Below are 21,057 nucleotides of genomic sequence, written 5' to 3' on the forward strand. Positions count from 1 at the left end.
GATGGAAGAAAGTATTAAATAACCTCTCTGTAGAGCCTTCACTCAGATTTTCACCAATTGTTAATATTTTGCCACATTTGCTTCATGATTTCAAATCTCCCCCTTTCTTTCTCTTCTCCTCTCCTACCAATCTATCCCGCCATCCATTTATCCACCTATCTACACATACACATACACACAGATAATATTATCTTTTTATGAACCATTTGAGAGTAAGTGCAGAATCATGCTTCTTTACCCCTAAGCATTTAGGTGTGTGTTTCTTAAGAATAAGGACGTTCACTTACATCACCACAGTATAATTATGAAAAGCAAAACCTTTAACGCAAACACAATTCTATTATCTAAGGTACAGCCTTTATTCACATTTCACCAGTTGTCTCCATAAGGTCCTTTATAACATGACTATTTATTTATTTATTTATTTATTTATTAAGGTCCAGGATGCATTCCAGCATCACACATGGCATTTAGTTTTCTGTTCTAAGTCTCTTCCAGAACGTTTCCTAAGCCTGTCTTTGTTTTTCATGAAATCGACCATTTTAGAGAGCATAGGCCAATTATTCTACAGACTGTCCCCCAAGCTGGGTTTGGGGCGGCTTCCTTCCGGTTAGATGCAGGCTGCCCATTTGTGCGTTCTTGGTCCTTGGAGTGTGACATCGGGAGGCTCATGACTCTGCATTCCCAAGGTTGGTGATGTTGGCTTCCATCTCTTGGTTATGGTAGTGTCCTCTGTGTTTTTGCACCGTAAGTTTACTCTATTCCCCTTTGTAATTAACAAGTAATTTGGTAGGAGATACTTCAGGGCCATGTAAGTGCCCCGTTCCTGGCTAGGTGTCCCCCACTGGCGCAGGTGCGCTTGATGTCCTTGTGAAGGGCTGTCTCACGCGTGCTGTCTGTCTCTCCCCCAGTGGTGATCATGTGTGCGAGCAGCGACACCATCCGGAGCATCATGTTGGCAGCGCACAGGCACGGCATGACCAGTGGGGACTACGCCTTCTTCAACATCGAGCTCTTCAACAGTTCCTCCTACGGTAACTCTGCTTCCAGTTTCCCCTCCTCTGCTGAGGTGTCACAAAGAGGTTGTGAGGAAGATTCAAAACATTTGAATTAAGTCTGTAGATGTGATTTCTGTAAATATGATTTTGGAAATTTGTGATTTTGAACACTCCCACGACTTCTCAGAATCTCTCCAGCTTTTCTTCTCCGACAACTCAATTAGAGGAAACGGATACCATGTACCTGTGATACCAAGGCTCTTGTCTGGGGGTGAGTGTAGCCCCCTCCCACACTCCAAATGATCATAATCCAGGCCCCAAAGTCCCCTTGCCCAGTGCTTTTCCAACTGCAGGTGGCTGTCATCATGATGAACTGTTGGAATAATTTCAGTGAGATTTGGGCAGAATTTTTAGTAGCACGGAATAGAATAGGTCAAGGTGTGTCACACTTAACATGTGTATTGTTTTATAAAACTTTTGTCTTAGTGATATAATTGTATGCTTCTTTGTACATATGAATGCATGTTACACATGTTTGCAATGGATCAGTGTGAAGTCAAAAACTATTACTGTATATTGAGGTAAAAACATTTGGAAGCTATTGCCCCCAGCCCTCTCCTTCCTTCCAGATGACCGCACCTTAAACTTCTCCTATGTACAAATTCAGGAACCACCTATTGGAGGACTGAAAGCATTTAATTCCTTTTTTTTTTTTTTGAGACAGAGTCTCGCTTTGTTGCCCAGGCTAGAGTGAGTGCCCTGGCATCAGCCTAGCTCACAACAACCTCAAACTCCTGGGCTCAAGCAATCCTTCTGCCTCAGCCTCCCGAGTAGCGAGGACTACAGGCATGCGCCAGCATGCCCAGCTAATTTTTTGTATATATATATATATATATTAGTCGGCCAATTAATTTCTTTCTATTTATAGTAGAGACGGGGTCTTGCTCTTGCTCAGGCTGGTTCTGAACTCCTGACCTCGAGCAATCCGCCCGCCTCGGCCTCCCAGAGTGCTAGGATTACAGGCGTGAGCCACCGCGCCCGGCCACATTTAATTCCTTATAATGTATCTGGGGAAGTTCCCAGGGTTCCCTTGATGGAGGCTTTTTTTTGGTTACCAGTTTCTCTTATTTCCTTCTAGAGGTTTTCTTTGTATATATAAGCCTTTTAAAAAAATCCAGTATATTATGGGGGTACAAACATCTTGGTTACATGTAATGCATTTGCCTTGCTCAAGCCAGGGCTACAAGTGTGTCCTTCCCCCATACAGTGCGCTCCGCTTCCAGTTGTGGGTTTAGCACCCCTCTTACCACCCCACTTGACCAGCACTCAATGAGTATTACTACCATGCGAACACCTTAGTGTTGATCAGTTAGTACCAATTTGATGGCAAGTACACGTGGTGCATGTTTTTCCATCTTTGTGGTACCACTTCGAAGGATGGCCTCAATCTCCAGGATAATATAAGAGGTGCTAGATCACCATTGTTTTTTGTAGTTGAGTAGTATTCCATGGTACACATATACCACATTTTATTAACCCACTCATGTATTGATGGGCACTTGGGTTGTTTCCACATCTTTGCAATTGTGAATTGTGGTGCTATAAACATTCGAGTGCAGATGTCTTTATTATAGAATGTCTTTTTTTCCCTTTGGATAGAGATGGAGAGTTTTTAAGGAGGTCATCATGATCACAGGTAGAAAACATTCCCCCCCCCCCATGTGATTAGGGCTCTCTCTGAAGTAGACATGGTAGGGCTACAGAACATTTTCTCAAATGCTGCTTGTTGGCTGCTCAAAGCTGAGCAGTGTTAGGGGAGCCGTAAGTGCGCATATCACAAATGGCATGTTTATACTGAGCTCCACTTCCCAATTCTTGCTGACGGGATATAGTTGGACAGGATCTAAACCTTAAAACATACTCCCCGGTTTCCTGCCCTGATATCCTGGCTTACTTAAGCAGTAGGTCATTGTGTATATACAGATAATAAAACACACTTCTCATGGGGATAAAGAAAAGTTGATGAGACAAAAGTAGCCACTGCTTCCTGTAGTGGATAAAATCAGAGATTTGAGGCTTGCAAGACAAAAACACTATTTTACCCTCCTTGTGGGCATAATATTTCTTTTCTCTCTCCTTTACATGGCAGAGTGGAATTTTCACTTCTCAATCCAAGATCAGAATGGAATTATATTAAATATTATTGGCTGCAGTATTGAGTTCATTGAGATTTTGGTAGAAACTGGTGAAAATGAAAAAGATGTGTTCTGAGTTTTGCAAGTTGGCAATCGTAAATATAGAATTTAGAGGCAATGCATATGAATGCACATTATGCATCTAGTACTTGATACAAATGTTAGCTACTAGAATTAGTTTCATCCACAGGTAAAGCTTGTATTATTTTTCCCTGTTAATTATAGTACATGAGTACTGTAGACAATTTGGAAAACATAGAAAAGCACAAGGAAGAAAATAAGTTACAATAATTATGCCACTCAGATAAAAGTATATTGATAATTTTCAGAAGTATGTACATCCTATTTTATACATATATATTTTACAAAAATACTTTTTAAAAAATGATACTATTTACAATATGGCCACATAGTATTTAAAATGTTGATAATGTTATCTTTAATCCATCTCTTATTTTTCAATATTATGCTGTTCCCAGCTTTTGGCTATTAAGAATGATGCTATGTTGAGTAGCCTCACATATTTATGCATATATAATCTGTAAAATAAATTTCTAGAAGCAAAATTGCTGGCTCAAAGGTTGTGTGCATTTAAGTTTCGATAGACATTGTCAAGTTGCCCTGTAGAAAGGTTTACCAATTTTCGCTTTTGCAGCAATGTGTGACATTGTCTGTTTTTCTCTATGCTTGTCAACTCTGCATAGTCTAACATGCACATTATTTTGTTTGTTTGAATTTCTTTTTATGTTCATAAGCAAAGTTTTGCAGTTTTCTTCATTTACATTCTGTACCATTCTTGTTGAGTTGATTCGTAGGCATTCTATATTTTTTGGTTGTTATTATGATCATGATCTTTTCCTGTTATATTTTGTAATAGAACAGTAGTTATGCAGAAAAGCTAAAAGTTTTTGTTTATTCTGCAAGAATTCCACACATTAAATCCAGTGCTCTACTAGTTTTTCTATTATTTTCAAATAACATGACAGCTTTTCATCCATTTTGATAGCTGTACATCTTATTAATGTTTCCCATTCTTTTCTTATTGCGTTGGCAAGAGCTTCCAGAATAATATTATTCTGGCGATATTTTAATTTTTGACTTCTTGTCTTGAAGTAGGTATTAAAGTCGTTTTATTCCTAGTTTATCAAGTTTGATTTTAAAAATCAGAAATTAATAATGGAATTTTATCAATTGCATTTGACCTTTTAATAAATTTCCCAATATTGGGCCATCAATTCTCAGAATTGAGCATATTTTGTTGTGATGTTTTTTAAAGATATATTGCTGAATTTAGGTTTTTATTGTTTTATTTAGGATTTTGGATCTATATTCATGAGTGAGATTTGAGAATAGTTTTCTTGCCTTGAGATGTTATTGTCAGATTTTAATATCAGGTGCACATTAGCTTTATAGAATTAATTGGGGTATTTTTTGTTGTTTTTCATGCTCTGTAACAGTTTATATACCATAGGAATTCTTTGAAATATGGAAACAATTCAATTTTGTATTTGCAACTAACTTCTTTTTAGAGGTAATTTTTGGACAACTTAAAAAATCTTTTTATTTTGAAATAATTTTAGACTTATAGAAAACTTATAAAAATAATATAGGTTAAATATCCCTTATCTAAAATTCTTGGGGCTGAAGTGTCTTGAATTTCAGATTGTTTTGGATTTTGGAATATTTGCATATACATAATGAAATACCTTGGGGATGGGACTGAAGTTTAAACATGAAAGTCATTTATATTTCATATACATCTTGTACACATAGCCTGGAGATAATTTTATTTTTTCTGTGGGGATGCTGAATAATCCATGGGTTGTGCATCTGCATTTCGACCCATCACATGAGGTCAGGTGTGCGATTTTCTACTGTGGTGTCATGTTGGTACTCCAAAAGTTTCAGATTTTGGAACATCTTAGATTTCTGATTTTTGGATTAGGGATGCTCAGCCTGTATAGAGACTTCATGCATAGTCATGCATCACTTAACGATGGGGATACATTTTGAGAAATAAGTTGTCAAGTGATTTTATCATTCTGCAAACACCATAGAGTGTACTCACACAAACCTAGATGGTATAGCCTACTGCACACCTAGGCTATATGGTATAACCTATTGCTCCTAGGTTACAAACTTGCACAGCATGTTACTGTACTGAACACTGTAGGCAATTGTAACACAATGTCACGTATTTGAGCATCTAAACATATCTAAACATATAGAAGGTACAGTGAAAATACAGTATTATAATCTTATGAGACTACTGCCATATGTGTGGTTCATTGTTGACTGAAACATCGTTAGGCGATGCATGACTGTGTGTGTTTTACCAAGCTCTAATGTTAACAACTTACATAACCATAGTAAATTTATCAAAACAAGAAAATTAACGTTGGTACATTACTACTAACTAAACAACAAGCCTTGTTGGAAATTTACCACTTTTCCTCAATGTTCTGTTCCAAGATCCAATCCAGGATCCCACACTGCATTGATTCGTTGTGTCTTTCCTTAATCTACTTCAATCTGTGATACTCTTTAATCTTTCCTTGACTTTCATGACTTTGACCTTTCCTTGTCTTTCATGACTTTGACACTTTTGATGAATCTCTTATTTTGTAGAATGTTTTTCAATTTGGATTTATTTGGTATTTTCCCATGATAACATTGAGTTTATACGTTTTGGCAAGAATACTGAAAAGGTGATGTTGTGTTCTTCTCAGAGCATGATACTAGTGCATAAGAAGTCATATCTATATGTCTGGATGCAGTGATTCACGCCTGTAATCCTAGCACTTTGGAGACTGAGTCAGGAAGATTGCTTGAGGTCAGGAATATGAGACCAGCCTAAGCAAGAGCGAGACCCCATCTCTACAAAAAATAGCAAATTAGCTGGATATGGTGGCACATACCTGTAGTCCCAGTTGTTGAGGAGGCTGAGGCAGGAGGATCACTTGAGCTCGGGAGTTCAAGGTTGCAGTGAGCTATGATGATGCTACTGCACCCCAGCCAGGGCAAGAGAGTGAGACCCTCTCTCAACAAACAAACAAACAAATAAATAAAAATAAAAAAAGAAGTCACATCTTTATGACTTATTGCTTGGTAATGTTTGGACAACTTTTAAAAACATACTTTCACATGAGTTCAGTGTTTCTACTTCTTGACAATTTAATTGCACATAGTTATACAGAGTGCTCTTATAAAGTACACTTGATGTTTTGATTAGATTCCCTTTGTTTTACATTTTATACCATATTTGCTCAGACTTTGGGGCCTGGTGTTGGTCTGCCTGAGAGGCTGGGCCATGTACTAGCAAAGTGACTTAACCTTCCCTCTTCTCCTTTAGTTTATTCTAATGATAATAACAGTACTTACCTTACGGCATCATGCTGAGGAACAAATGAGGTGATTTATGTAAAATACCCAGCAAACTTCTTGGAATGTAATAACTATTTAATAAGTATTAGCTACATTTATTCTTAGTCTTGGTTTCCTTTGACCATTGTACATAGTACTTAAAAAATTGCAAGTTAAGTTCATGCATTTTTCTGTGATGGTAGTTTTATAGACAGATTTAGGGTCATGCATTCAGTTACCAAATTAGCCAATGTTAATTTAATACATCCTAAGGACCTGTGTGCATTAGGAATCGCATCTGCAGGTACATAACCAAGACACCCAATTGTAGTGATTTAAACAAATGTAGAGGTTTATTCTCCTATCTGAAAGGAGTCCCGGGCAGGGATGGTGGTTCCATAATGTCATCAGGGAATCGAGCTGCTTCTATTTTCCTGTTCTCTTGGTTTTATAGCATGGAGTCCATTGTCAAGATCAAAGATGATGGCTAAAGCTCCAGGGATCATGTCTTAATTCTAGGCAAGTGTGACTGAAGAACTGAATTTTAAATTTTAATTAATGCAAACGTAAACAGTCACACACATGGCCAGTGGCTCCTCCATGAGACAGCACAGCTCTAGAGCACTCAATCATGTTTTCATCCATCTCTTTCTGGTAACCCTATGCTCTTAGCTTTGGTGACACAGCATTCTTCTGGTTCTCTGTTAGCTCTATGGTGTCTCTTCTTACTCCTCCTGCCTGCTAAAAATAGCTTCTCCAAAGTGTCTGTGCTCTACCTTCTCCCTGCTCTTTCTGCACTCTCTTCCTTATCCAGCCAGGGAGTCCCTGGCTTCTAACCCCGAGCTGTCTCGAGCCCTCATTCCTCTTTCTGGCTTCAGACACTATTTCCAACTCCAGCCTGGTGGTGTCACTTGGACCTTCTGCAGTTGCCTTGGATCGACCATAGCCCTAACTGAAACTATTCCCATGTCCACCTAAACCCCTAAAGTCCTCCTCCTCCATCTGGCTCCGAGATTTTTTCCAATGATAACATGTTTTCCCTTTCCCCTTGGCATCCTCTGTGACATGCCCCCTCTCCATTGTCCCTCACTCCCTACCTGTTGTTGTACAGTCTTGAGATCCTTCCTGTGTAATCCTCTGTGAACAATTTATAAAAGTACTGAATACTTTTTATTGAAAATTTACTATGTTCAGAAAAATGCAAAAAAGGGGGGGGAGAGAGAGAGAGAGAAAGAGAAAGATAACTTTCTCCTAATTCTAACCACCCAGAGAATCCTTGTTAATTTTTTGGGTGTGTGACTTCCCACATATAACCTCTCGTAACCTCTTGCCTGGATTACCGCGGCTGTGAACACCCAGCGTCTCCCCACCCTAATCCGCTGCTGTTTCCCTAGGCCAGATTCTCATCATGTCACTCTTCTGTTCCGCTCATAAATCTCCAGAGGCACCCAGTTGTCTACTGAATTAAATTTGTCCCCACTGATGGGACGTCATGCCAAGCCGATCTCTGCCTTCCTAGTGTTCAACAGACCCCATATGGGAGATATTATTGACACATCACAATAAGAAATGCCCACAAAAACAGGAAGTCATAGTATCAGTCATGGTTGTGAACAGATATTGAATAGATATTTATTTAGTTTGGCTTAAGAATTTATTAATAATTATTGTTTTCATTTTTTTTTTCTTTTTTTTTTGGTAGAGATGAGGTCTCGCTCTTGCTCAGGCTGGTCTTGAACTCTGGGCCTTAAGCGATCCTCCTGCCTTGGCCTTTCAGAGTGCTAGGATTATAGGCGTGAGCCACTGCACCTGGCCCCATTCTTCTCCTCTAGAAAACAAAACTCCAAAGTTATTAGAGATTTTTTTAGACTGTGGTAGATAGACTTACTGTACTGAATTTCACTTCTTTCCAAATTAAAAAAAATGTTTTGCTTATTTCAATGACTGAGATAATTGCTGTTTCTAGTTCTATGTGTATTTTCCAATCCCACAGCATAAAAGGCTAGATGGTTAAGTATTTCCCTTCTTCGCTCCTGGAGAGATCTCTTTGCCAGAGCTTGAGAAAACTCTGACCGTTTTGCCCAAGAGACATCACCGCTACTGAGTCTTGATACCTCGAGCAATTAAAAATGAATCAATAAATATCGATTGCCTGCCTATAAGCAATGGGTTCCTCCATGGCATGAAGAGGTCCTGGGCATCCTTAGAATCTGGAGTCCTCCTGGCAATGGAGTTGGCCCTTAACAAAGGCCATGTCGTCTGTGTCTTGGCAACTGAGCACCCAGCTGGGTTCACCTGTCTGGTGGCAGTGCTGGCTCTGCTGGCTCTGCTCGTGCTGTGGCCTCCTCTGTGTCTGGGAGGTTTCATGAGAGAGGAGGAGGACTTTGTTAAGTTTTGTTTAGTGATCTGAAATTTAATCTTGTGCTCACTGAGCTCGGATCCAGTCCTTAATGAATTCTGTCCTCAGCTGCGTCTTATTTATCTTTTACCAGCTCCCTGGCAGATAGTAAGCAATTAATAAATGCTTGCTATTATTAGGATTATGATCGTCCAGATGCCTCCGCAAACACATTCTTTGTCTCTGTCTTTTCTCGGGTTCCAGACTGAGGCTGCCAGCTGCCTGCTGGATGCTGTGCACATTTGCACCCTTGCCCGCGCTGCGTGCTCTGCCAGGCACGGCTTTCCAGCCTCCTGTCCTCCTAGTAAAATCCGATGCACACGCGTAGGACCAGGCTAATGCCTCCTCCTCACCCAGAACCTTCCCCAGGCTGGATCGCATTGCTTCTTCCTCTATATTCTGCACTGTTTCTTGTCCTCCTCCCCGCATCATAAGCTGTCAGTCCTGCCCTGGAATAACCTCAGTTGTTTACATGTCTGACTCTCACTCTCTCTCTGGAATGCGGTAGAAACTGCCCAGACATTTATAATGCCCAACATGGCTATCTCAGACCTTGCGTATAATACATAGTTCATACATGTTTGTCTGATTCCAACTGTGATAGAAATTCCAAAGCCACCAAGTGTCTGTTGAGCTTTTGGAAGAGCAGAGTGCATGCTGCAGAGCCCTGGTCGCACGCCCCAGGGAGATCCTCACTGCCCAGCTATTGAGCTCGAGGCCTCTGCTGTGGACGGGGAGTTTGGGGCAAACAAATGACTTTGGTGCTGGATCCCAACAGGTTGAATTTCTTGTTGTATTTTCAGAGATCTCCAGGAATCATAATCATAATTCATAGAAAAAAACAGTTTATTGTCAAAAGCTAGGGGTCCACCTTGCCTTTGGGGGCCCTGCAGTCCACATATTTTCTCAAAAGTGAAATAATAAACAGAAGAATAATGAATCTTATGTGTATAATTTGCCTTTGCTTTTGTGCAAGGGAGATCAGTGAAGCAGGAGGCTACCTGGCTTCTCTATGCCTCAGTTTCCTCATCTGTAAAATAGAGAGGATGATAATACCCACATCTTGGGGTCTTGTGAGGATTAAATGTATTTATACATATCAAGAGCTTAACAAATAGAGCTTTTAGTATTGTTAATATGTGCTTAATAAATGTTAGCAATTCTATTTTATTACCATTGATGCTGTGATGGACATTTTCCCATAAATAATTTTTATGATGTTGCTGGCACCAGAGAGATATAAACTCTCAGCTTCACTCAAGCTACTTTTCACTCTGAAGGAGCTTCAAGAAATATCAGCAATTTCAAACTTTTTTCTTTTACCACTGCCACTCTATCATGCTTGCACATGTCCGGGTCGTGCATAGCTGTGACCTGTCGTTCCTCACCCACATGACATCAGGTTTATTAGGCCACGCTGGTGTCATATGATTTATTTTGCCTCCACAGTTGATTGTAGGTATTAAAAAATAAGTGTGAATGGGAAGGAATAAAAATGTACTTCTTATTCCCGCAGTGCCCCATATCTGGGAGGCTGAAAATTGCAGTTCCATGGTTATTCTAAGGCAATTACCTCAACTGTACTTTTCTTTCTCTCTCGCATTTCAAAGGAACACGTGTCCAGAGGGCTGTCTTCTCCTTTAACGGTCTTGACGTTGTCACATTATACCCAAGTGCAAAACTGTGACAATACCTCTTGCCCCGGCTGCCAACAGCAACGTGTAGGGACACGCCGTGGTTGTAAAGGGAGAATGGCCTCTTTATGGTGACGGGCTTGGAATTATAAATATTTTTATTTCTTCTGTAGGAGATGGCTCGTGGAAGAGAGGAGACAAACACGACTTTGAAGCTAAGCAGGCGTACTCGTCCCTTCAAACAGTCACCCTACTGAGGACAGTGAAACCTGAGTTTGAGAAGTTTTCCATGGAAGTGAAAAGTTCTGTTGAGAAACAAGGACTCAATGAGGAGGATTACGTAAGTCCTTGATTATGAGCCTAGAACTTCAGCATCCTGCAAACAGTCTTCTAATTAAATCAGAGGTGACAGAGTGTCCCATTCTGAGCCATTCAGAAATTCCTAGGTTCAGGTCTGAATGTCACTGCTGCCTTCTGTGTTTTTTTTTTTTTTTTTTTTCTGGCTGGTTTTCCTCCCTCCCTCCCCCATCATACCCCCGTCACCCCCACCCTTCGATTACACTTTTTCAACTGCTACAGGAAGGAAAGTCGCTTTTTGTGGGCACTTGTGGTAATGCTGAGCAGAATGTCTGTAGACTTCCATCACGTATTTGGCTAGGAGGGTTTTGGGGGAGAAGATGAATGAAGTAGTGCCAAAGTTTTGCATGCCTGATTTTTCCAAAGCTTGGTGGTAGAAGATATTTGGAGTTTTAGGAGGCTCTTTCTTTTGGCAATCTGTCTTAGCTTATGGCCAGTCTGCTTCTGTCTTATGGATGGGGTTGTTGCCCTCTTGTGCTGTAAGCTGCTTCCTGCTCAACTGTTCCAGGGCTTTCCACTCCCTTAGTGCTGTTGTGACTAGTGGATTTTCTAAGAGTGGAAGGCTTAGACCAGGCTAAGGATTAAGCTGGGGGACTCATCTAAGAGGTGGCTTCTGACCACACTTCATTTGGTGCCATCATTTCGGCTGCCTCTGGCACCCTTTGCTGTGTGGCCACTGTGTCACTCCTGCAAGTCCTTTCTCAGAGCAGAGTGAACAGGGGGCTCCTTGGGCCAGTAGGGTAAGTGAGTTGGTTTTCAAAACTGTTCACTCTGCAGTGTCCAAAATAGAAAAGGAGCACCTTGTTAATGACAGGCATATGGCCGGATCGTCCCTGCCTGAGTTGGATAATGATCAGCTTCATAAGAGACAGTCACTTCCAAATAGGAGTTGTCCCTGTTTCTTCACTTGAAGTACCACAGAGTCCTGGCATTGGCCTCAGACAGACCTGCATTCAGAGCCTGGATCTAGCTGTGTGACCTAGAACAAATTTTTCAATCTCCCTGATCCAAGGTGCTCCTTCTTGTTGTGCTCCTTCTTGTTGGGAGGATTATAGATAATTTATCTGAAGCATTTAGCACTATGCCTGTCAAAAATTTCAAACTAAATAAATAGTACCTCTTGTGTACTATTGTTACAAGATTATAGCTGTCTTTACAGGAATGTGCTATCAAATGACATACAAATGGTCTTATAAACATACATATTAATGTTTTAAAATGTTATGTATATATTATACAACCGCATCATTTAAAATACCTTTTGGCTTTTTAAATCAGTGCTATCCGGTAGATGGATAATGTGAGTCACAAATGTGAGCCAAATTATGTAATTTAAAATTTCCTATTAGAAACATTTAAGAAAGTACAAAAAAGCAGGTGAGATTAACAATATATTCTGTTTAACTCAAATATAAAAAATATTATCATTTCAACATTTAATCAATGTAAAAATTATTTATGAGATTTTTATATTCTTTTTGTTGTACAAAGTCTTTGAAATCCAGTGTAATTTTATACTTACAGCATTTGAGCCTTTGTTCAGATTCTTAGTAGCCATGTGTGACTACTTAGTAGCCACTGGTGGCTACCATATTGGACAGTGTGCTCTGAATTATGAAAGAAGTAGGGCTTCTGCAACAGAGCCAAGTTTAAGGAAATGTATAATAGTCTTGCATTGTTCAAATCCTTTGCCCCAGGAATATAAAAGAATACAAAGGCTATTGAACTTCCTTCAGCAGTGCTGTCAAAGGTGGCCTGTGCCAATATTGAAAACATTGAGCTTTTTTACATATGTCACTGTATATTATTTTATCTTATTAGGCTTACATTAATTGTGTGGTTTAAAAACTCAATAACGGTGCTGTTTTGTCTGGCTTCCTCCCTGAGGTTGTTGAAGTTTAACTATTTCAGCATATGTTGTCCAACATAATGGTGCTCACGGGGCAAAAGTCAGCATCTGAACACACTACTGGGTAATTCTTCTTGGTCTTCAGTTCCTCTGTGTTCAGAATATTAAATCTTATTTTAATACTAGTGTAAGCAAAATCTCACTGGGAAGGTGTACCTACGACAAATACTCATATCACATTCTAAACCAAATACTAGCACTGTAGAGATTATTTGTAGCTGTAGAAGCAATACTGCTTCTCTCTGATGATGGGACTATTAAAACTGACTTTATAGATAAATATAAATAAATAGAAATTATAATTTTAAGTGTAAGTTAGAACTCATTATAATAACTTATTCCAGTTCTGGAGGTGTGTCTGTCTTTCATATGTATGTGGATTTTAGCTGGGCTATTTTAAGTGCCAGTTGCAGATGTTAGGAGGTCAGTTTAGACAGGTAGGTGTTCATGGTGAGTATTGTGGGAGAGATCTGTAGGAGCCAAAGAGGAGGAGCCTGGTGTGGCTGGATCTTGTGGTACTAGACCTTGATCTAGTGCGGCAGGAGATGCTTCACAAGAGCCTGTGGTCTTCACTCTGGGCTCAGCTCTTCTCTTACTTGCGCTAATGAGTTGTCCTGTCTGATTACTCAGAACTTCAGTTCACGACCCTCATCAGCCTCTGCTATTCACCTTGAACCCAGCAATTTTGGTGGTTCATTCTAAAATTTACCATGCATTTTCTGAACAGCCACACTGCCTGGGAATAGTGACAGTTTTGCTTCTTTTAAATTTTTTTACTTTTAAGTATTTAAGTTTTATTAAAGTGTACTGAAGGAGCTGGGTATGGCGGCACGTGCCTGTAGTCCCAACTACTCAGGGCTGAGGCAGGAGGATCGCTTGAGCCCAGGAGTTCAAGTCCAGCCTGGGCCACATAGTGCGATCCCATCTCAACATAAATAAATATATAAATGAAATAGTTTTAAAAAGTGTGCTTACATATGTATACTTAATTAAATTTAAGTATTAAGTGTATTGAATTAAGATTAAGTGTAATTCATTAAATTACAACTTTTAATGGTCCTGACTAGGATCCAAATACAGCATTAAATATAGGCAGTGATAGTGGACATATCCACTTTAAAATGAAGAGCATATAACACTTCATATCTGTTTCATATCACTACTTAAGCATGATGTTTGCTGTGGGGTTTTGGGGAGAGTCTTCATTAGATTGTGGAAATTCCATTTAATTGGTTGTTAGTGAACTTTATTTTGGCAAAATCACACTTTCTATTAGGATAATTGAAACAAACATAGCACAACAAGCATCAAGGTTTGTATAATGTAGGTTAAAGAAAGGCTCTAGAAATAGGTTTTTATTTTAGGCATTCTACATTGCACGCTATCACTGATTCTATTTCATATATGTTAGCATCACATTCATCATATTATCATGTCAGCATCCTTAGAAAGGTCATGACCTTTTCAAAATGCAAGAATTCGAAACTTTAAAATTTTTACGGGCTATACTGAAGCTTTGGGAGGATGGAGTAGCAATGATTTTTTTTTTAGTAAAATTAAATTAATATTAAAATTTTTGATTTACCAAATTTTGATGGGTTAATGCAATTTTGTTTCTATAAAATGGATCTCTTCTCTCTCTCTCTCTCTCTCTCTCTCTTCATCTTTTGTTCTTTCTCTGTCTTTTTTTTCTTTTTAGAGAGGGGGTCTTGCTCCAGCTCAGACTGGATGGAGTGCAGTGGCATGTAGTGGCTCACAGCAGCCTGGAACTCCTAGGGCTCAAGCAATCTTTCCACCTCAGCCTCCTGAGTAGTTGGGATAACAGGTGTGTGCCATCACACCTGGCTCTCTCTGTCTTTTTTAAATTGACTTTTTAATTGAGATAATTGCAGGTATACATGCAGTTTTAATGTACAATACAGAGAGATTACATGTATACATTGTCCAGTTTTCTCCAATGGCAACATTTTGGAAAATTATGTGTACGATCTCAATCACTAATTGACATTGACATTAATACATTGATACAATATACTGAACATACTCTAATTTCCCCGATTTTACTTATATGCATGTGTATATTATGTTTTATCACCTGTGTATATTTGGGTGTTTGACTTTTATGAAATACCTTTTCTATATCTGTTGTGGTAATCAGATAGTTTTTCTTTATTCTGTTATAAAGTTATAATGTGGTGAGTTGTGTTAAAATTCACATGATTTATAAATTTAGAAAGGAGAGCTTTATTTCTTAAGAAGGGGATTACAACCTACAGGTGGGAAGTCCAGCCTCCAGCTGGAAAAACCAAAAGCAAGTACTGTGAGGGAGGGAGGAGTAAGATGGGAGTTTATGCTGAACAGGTTGGCCAAGCATACATAATTAACAGGATGTAGGAGGGGCCATGAATATTCATGAAAGGGGGGTCGTGCACATGCATAATAAACGAACATGCATGTTACATGTGCCTCATGTATACTGTGGAATGGAGACTTAACGTTTAAGTGCATTATAATTAGGCCCTATGTGTCAAAGGTCTTTTCAGGACATAAACTCAGGTGTGCAGCCTCTGTAAAACCGGCCAGAACCAGTCCATGGTCAGTGGTCTCTTATCAGGGGAAAGTTACAAAAATCAGTCTCTCGTGCAGTCAAAGCTGTAGTTATGGCTTGTGGGACAGGGGTTCGGTTAGTCAGTGTCTGGTGGCTGGTGAGCTGCCATTGCTTATCTCAAGGCTGGTGCTTGTTTAGCTGCTGGAGAAAAAGGAAAAAAAATCCTGTGGCAATTTGAATATAGTTTATGCTTTAAGTGTAGGGGTGTGTGACTTAACCCTTGCCTGGCATGGCCTTACGTCCTATTTAGGAATTGGTATCATATTGCCACAAAGAGTCCATTACACCCGTCTTATGATCTTAATTTGGACATTAATGCTGGTCAGTTGTGTCTAAAGGAGGCTCGTCTGCCCTCTCGTCCCCGTCATGGCCAGGAACTTCATTTCTAAGATTTCTCTGGGGTCTTCTTGGCCACGAGGGGGTCTGTTCAGTGGTGTTGGGGGCTTAGGATTTAGTATACAGCTTCATTACTAGATTTTTCTAATTTTTACCATCTCTGCACTCCTAGAATAACTAGTTTTTCTCGACCTCAAGACTTTGAGCTTCTCTATTTCCCAGTTTGTGTTTTGAAGAATATACTTATGGTTAAAGCTATACTTGCACGCCTAGGTAAATCTTTGCAGGCTAGGTTGTCTCAAAGGCCATTGGCGGCCTGTAAGTTAGCTTCTCTGGGTGAAATGTCCACTCCTGTTTCACTCAACTCGAGTGGGTGGCTAGGTGGTGCATGTGTGTGGTGTGATAGAAAATAGGATTGTGATAGAAAATAGGGCTGGTCTATCACTGGGGCTGTGAGTATTGCATGTGCTGTAATTGTCTAGTTGTTAGTATACGTATCTTATGACAGTGTCTCCACCCTTCCCTTGGTGGGTGGGATAATTTTTAAAGTACATTTGGCTGTGTAGAAGCTTTTTATTTTGAAGTTTAAAAACAGAAAAGAAAAGTACATTTGGCTGGGCATGGTGGCTCACACCTGTAATCCCAGATAATGGGAGACTGAGGCAGGAGGATCACTTGAGGCTAGGAGTTTAAGACCAGCCTGGGCAACATAGTGAAACCTGGTCTCTACAAAAAAAAAAAAAAAGAAAGAAAATTAGCTGGGTGTGGTGGTGCATGCCTATAGTTTCAGCTATTTGCGAGGCATGGCTTGGGCCCAGGAGTACAAAGTTATAGTGAGCTATGATCATGCCTCTGCAGTCCAGCCAGGGTGACAGAGAGAGAGCCCCTCTCTCTAAAAAAAAAAAAAAAAAAAAAAGAAGAAGAAGAAGAAAGAAATAACATTTCAGTAACTTATCAAAATTTGGTAAATTAAAAATATAGACTATTCATTTTACTAAAAAATATCATTGCTGTCTCTAAACTATATAAAAGTATATTTGTTTTCTTACTAGTGAACCTAGTGGAAACCTGTCCCCTTCTGATATGTTATGGTTTAGTGGGGCTGGATGGCCACCACTGGAGGTAGCATAGCCGGGGAGCTAAATACACAGGTTTAGGATTTCACAGACCCGGCTCTGCCTCTTACTAGTCTTATCTTACCATTCTTATCTCGGGCACATTTCTGAAAGTCGGTGCCTTAGTTTATTGACCATAAAATGTGGATAATAATTTTAAACTGACAAAGTTGTTGGAGAACTCAGGAATTACATGAAGTTCGACACATGCCAGACACCCGGTTAGCATTCAGTGGACGGTAGCCGTCATTTCTTTCTTTCGTTTCTCCTACTCCAGGCTGATGTGTGTGACACTCCTCCGTGCCTAATGCCTCTAGTACTCCTACCCGTCCTTCAGATGTAACTCACGTGCTACCTCCTCAGGATGCTCTTTCCCAGCACCCCAGACTACCTCCTAGCACCCCGCTCCCTTCCGGCCTAGCACACCTCTCAGTGGAATCCACAGGCATGCGTGTGCTTCCGGATTAACTTTGGTCTCTTCCGTCAGACCGTGTGTGCTGCGAGAGCACGATTCGTGCTCGTTTCTGCTCACTCTTGCGTTCTCTTACTGTGTTTGTGGCACATAAAAGTACCTATTATTATGCTTATTATTTTTATTATTATTGAATCAAAAGGACACTGACTCCACCCTGCTTCCTGGACAGTGGTGGAAACTGAGGCTCGGGGAGCTGGGGTGATACTGTGGAGATGGTACTGGGGGAGAGTAGTGGGGTTTCGCAGTGAGGGTACTGAAGACGACCTGGAGGTCATCAGAAATCTAAAGTTAGCAGTAAAGCCCCACTGGAGAGGCCCTCCAGTGTCAGTGGAGCTCCAGGCATGGCTCAGGCGAGTTGCTGCCAAGTGCCCGTCTGGCCTTCCCTGGTGGTTTTTACTGGGTCACCCACATGTGCGGTGGTTCTCACTCAAGGGCGTCTTAGGGGAGGTGCTTGGCCTCTGCCACGAGAGGGGTTCCAATTGCAGAGCGCTGGTATTTGGTTTTAGAATGCGCTGTGCGGTAGCCAAGCCGAGATTAGTTGCATCTTCTGACTCCTGGGTCAGTGACTTTCTTTTTCCACTACATCAGTCTGACCTTTGTGTAATAACAGCAATGCGCCCCATGCGGGGCAGACCCATGACCCGAGGATTACATGTCTCGGGCGCTGCAAGTGAGCCTTGGAGGCAGCTCGGGCTGGAGTATTTCCTTCCCTGCTCTGCACCTCACCTACCCAGATACACGCTTTGGAGATATCAGATTCTCTGTACTCTCTAACGCACCTGACAAAGTCTGGCTAGGGCTTGGTCTCCTCCTCAACCACAGCGACCTGTTTTTCCTGCTTTTTCTGAATGTAGACCGTCATTGTCCTGACCATCAGATGCCTAGCGAGTGTCTCAGGAAGCATGACTGTGAGCGTGATCCTGGACAGCGATTGTCCCAGCTGGGATGCCATGCTCACTCCCTAAAAATGCTCAGGCAGGTGTATTAATATCCGTGGCCATGAGATCTGGGGGCCCACGAGAGCTCCAGTCCTGTATGCACATGACACCCCATGCACCTTCGCGTAAAGCACTCTGACATGGTGATCACTGAAGTCTGGACAGTTTATCTTGTAGCGGATCAAATGTGGTACATATGCGAAAATATCTATGTTTCTAGAGAAATGAGATCAAAGTGCACTTAGTTCTTCTTTAGTAGGAGGCTTCTTTCAAATTCATCCATGTTTTCCCTGAGCTCTTTAAGTGGATGAGGGTTTCTTGACTTAGAGTGCATTAACTTTTTAGAATTATGTACAAGATTTTGTAAGTACACATTTGTGTACTTGGAGAGAGGGGCCAGTGATTACCACCTGATGCTTAATGAGGTCAGTGTAGTAAAAGCTAAGAATCACTGAGCTAGACCATGGCTGGTCAGTATACCGTTTGCTCAGTTGTTGTCCTGAGCCCTGTTTATGCACATGGATAGGGAATGCAACCCTGCATGCACAGCGCGTACATGCAGGGTTGCATTAAAAATCACTCCCTTGGAGAAAAAATAAAGGAATGCCCACATGCTCAAATACTACCTAATCTTACATTCAAAAACCATTAGTTTTATTTCTGAGATGAAAGACATATTTATTCATTTGTTCATTCATTTATTCTGGAATAGGGAGATAATTGGGTGTTTCCAATTCCCAATATCTTTGCATCATGCCTTTAAAAGGTAGACTTAAATTTTTCCTTGCTACTATTTCTCAGGTTAGACTGAGCCAACCTTGGAGACACTTTTTCCCTTCTGGCAGCCTCTCTGGCTTCTCTGCCCTGTAAATCCCACACTTGGCCTTGACCCATTTCCCTATTGTGTTTGGCTCTTTTGAGACCTATTCATTGGCTGTGCTTTAACAGTTGGTTCAACCCTGGGGTGAAACTCATCTTCTTTCCCTGGTATTTTTATTATTTAAATAAAAATGGTACATAACTTTTTAGACTGAAAGGGCCCAATACAACGAATGAAAAAAACCCTACACTGAGTTAAAAACAAGTTCATAGTACTAAAGAGTTGTAGACAAACATGAATCCCCTGTTCTGATCTTTTCTACCCCTGACTCCCATTCCTTAGAAGCAATTGTCATGAATGTTTTATCTGCTTTTCTGCTGTTCCCCTCCATATTTCTAAAATAGATTACGTATATTGCTATTTTTGACATGATCTCTTGATTTCGTAAAATGGAAAAAAAGATTTAGCTCTTTTTTCCTCTGGCAATACTTCCTTTTCCTCCCACTCTCCCAATATTTTGTAACATAGTTTCTGTTTAAAAATAGATTCACAAAATAAAATTTGAAGAAAAGTTAAAAATATATCCAGAGCTTTTATTATTATTACCATATAAATGTTTACAGTAGAATCATATGATATGCTATGATTACATATCTTTCCTGTGTAGCTTTTTGTTTTCTCTGGTGTTAATAATTGCCTTTGTGTTTTTTGTTTTTATTTTATTTTATTTTATTTTATTTTATTTTATTTTATTTTATTTTATTTTTTGAGATAGGGTCTCACTCTGTCACCCAGGCTAGAGTGCAGTGGTGTCATCATAGCTCACTGCAACCTCAAAATCCTGGGCTTGAGTGATCCTCCTGTCTCAGCCTCCTGAGCAGCTGGGCCTACAGGCATGTGCCACCATGCCCAATTAATTTTTTAAAATTTTTTGTAGATATGGGGTCTTGCTCTTGCTTAGGCTGGTCTTGACCTCTTGACCTCAAGCAATCCTCTTGACTTGGCCTCTTAGAGTGCTACAATTATAGACGTGAGTTACTGTGCCTGGCCTTGCCTTGGTTTCTTATTTACTTCCATGTAATTCTATTTCATTTTAATTTCCTCAAACATTTTAGATAATGATGCTAATTTTTTTGAACTTTTGTCACCCTGCTCCTATCTAGAGTAATTTCTTCTTTTAGTATCAAACTGGAAATGTCCTTTAGTTCTGTCCTATATTATATCCCTTTTATTTGATATCAGATCTCCTTCTTTCTTAAATTTGACCTTAGTTTTGAAGGAGAAAGAGGACATGAGTGTAAAATATTTTGATACTTTGAGTATCAGAAAACATGTTGTTGTATTCTTATGTTTAATTGACAACTTAGCTGGGTATAACATTTTAGTTTGAATATTATTTTCCCTTAAAATTTTGATGCCATTGCTCTATTGTTTTGTAGCTTTTGGTATTGCCATTCTGATTCTTCATCTTTTTCATGATTTTTCTCTGTATTATTATTTGTATATGTCAGGATTTAGTCAGGAAAATAGAGCCTATACCAGATATTTCAACAGGAATTTAATAGGAAGATTAACTTTAAAGGGTAGAACGGAAGAGTAAGGAAAGCCAGAGATTAGCAATAGCAAAAAGCCATTATCACCCCTGGAGCTAGAAGGACCAGGGAAGAGATAGTGTTCCCAGGACTCAATAGTTAGGGAAAGCTAGCTCTCCTATGAGGGCTAGAAGCAGAGTAAATGCAGTTTCTTCTAGAGATGCTAGCCAAGACAAAGAGAGAGAGTGAAAAACACCCTGGCTTTCACCTTACTTCTGGCCCTAGTCTCCCACCAGTGCTTCTCATTGGCTGAACCAACCAGAAGTCAGCTAACAGGGAAATGTACCTGGAGGAGTCATTCTACTGTGATGTAGAGCAG

At 40.1% G+C, this 21,057-nt stretch overlaps 1 protein-coding gene across 2 annotated transcripts in view; it reads left to right on the plus strand.

Annotated features, from left to right (window-relative positions):
* The window catches only part of NPR3 (natriuretic peptide receptor 3), a 70,896-nt gene that overhangs the window by 10,744 nt on the left and 39,095 nt on the right, over positions 1-21,057 (plus strand). For both annotated transcript variants that reach the window (XM_012738451.2, XM_012738450.2), the window contains exons 2-3: positions 912-1,034; positions 10,762-10,928. In XM_012738451.2, the coding sequence (XP_012593905.1) occupies positions 912-1,034; positions 10,762-10,928 (290 nt within the window). The remainder of the gene's footprint in view (positions 1-911; positions 1,035-10,761; positions 10,929-21,057) is intronic.

Source organism: Microcebus murinus, chromosome 11 (genome assembly GCF_040939455.1).
Source record: "Microcebus murinus isolate Inina chromosome 11, M.murinus_Inina_mat1.0, whole genome shotgun sequence".
Lineage (NCBI taxonomy): Eukaryota > Metazoa > Chordata > Mammalia > Primates > Cheirogaleidae > Microcebus > Microcebus murinus.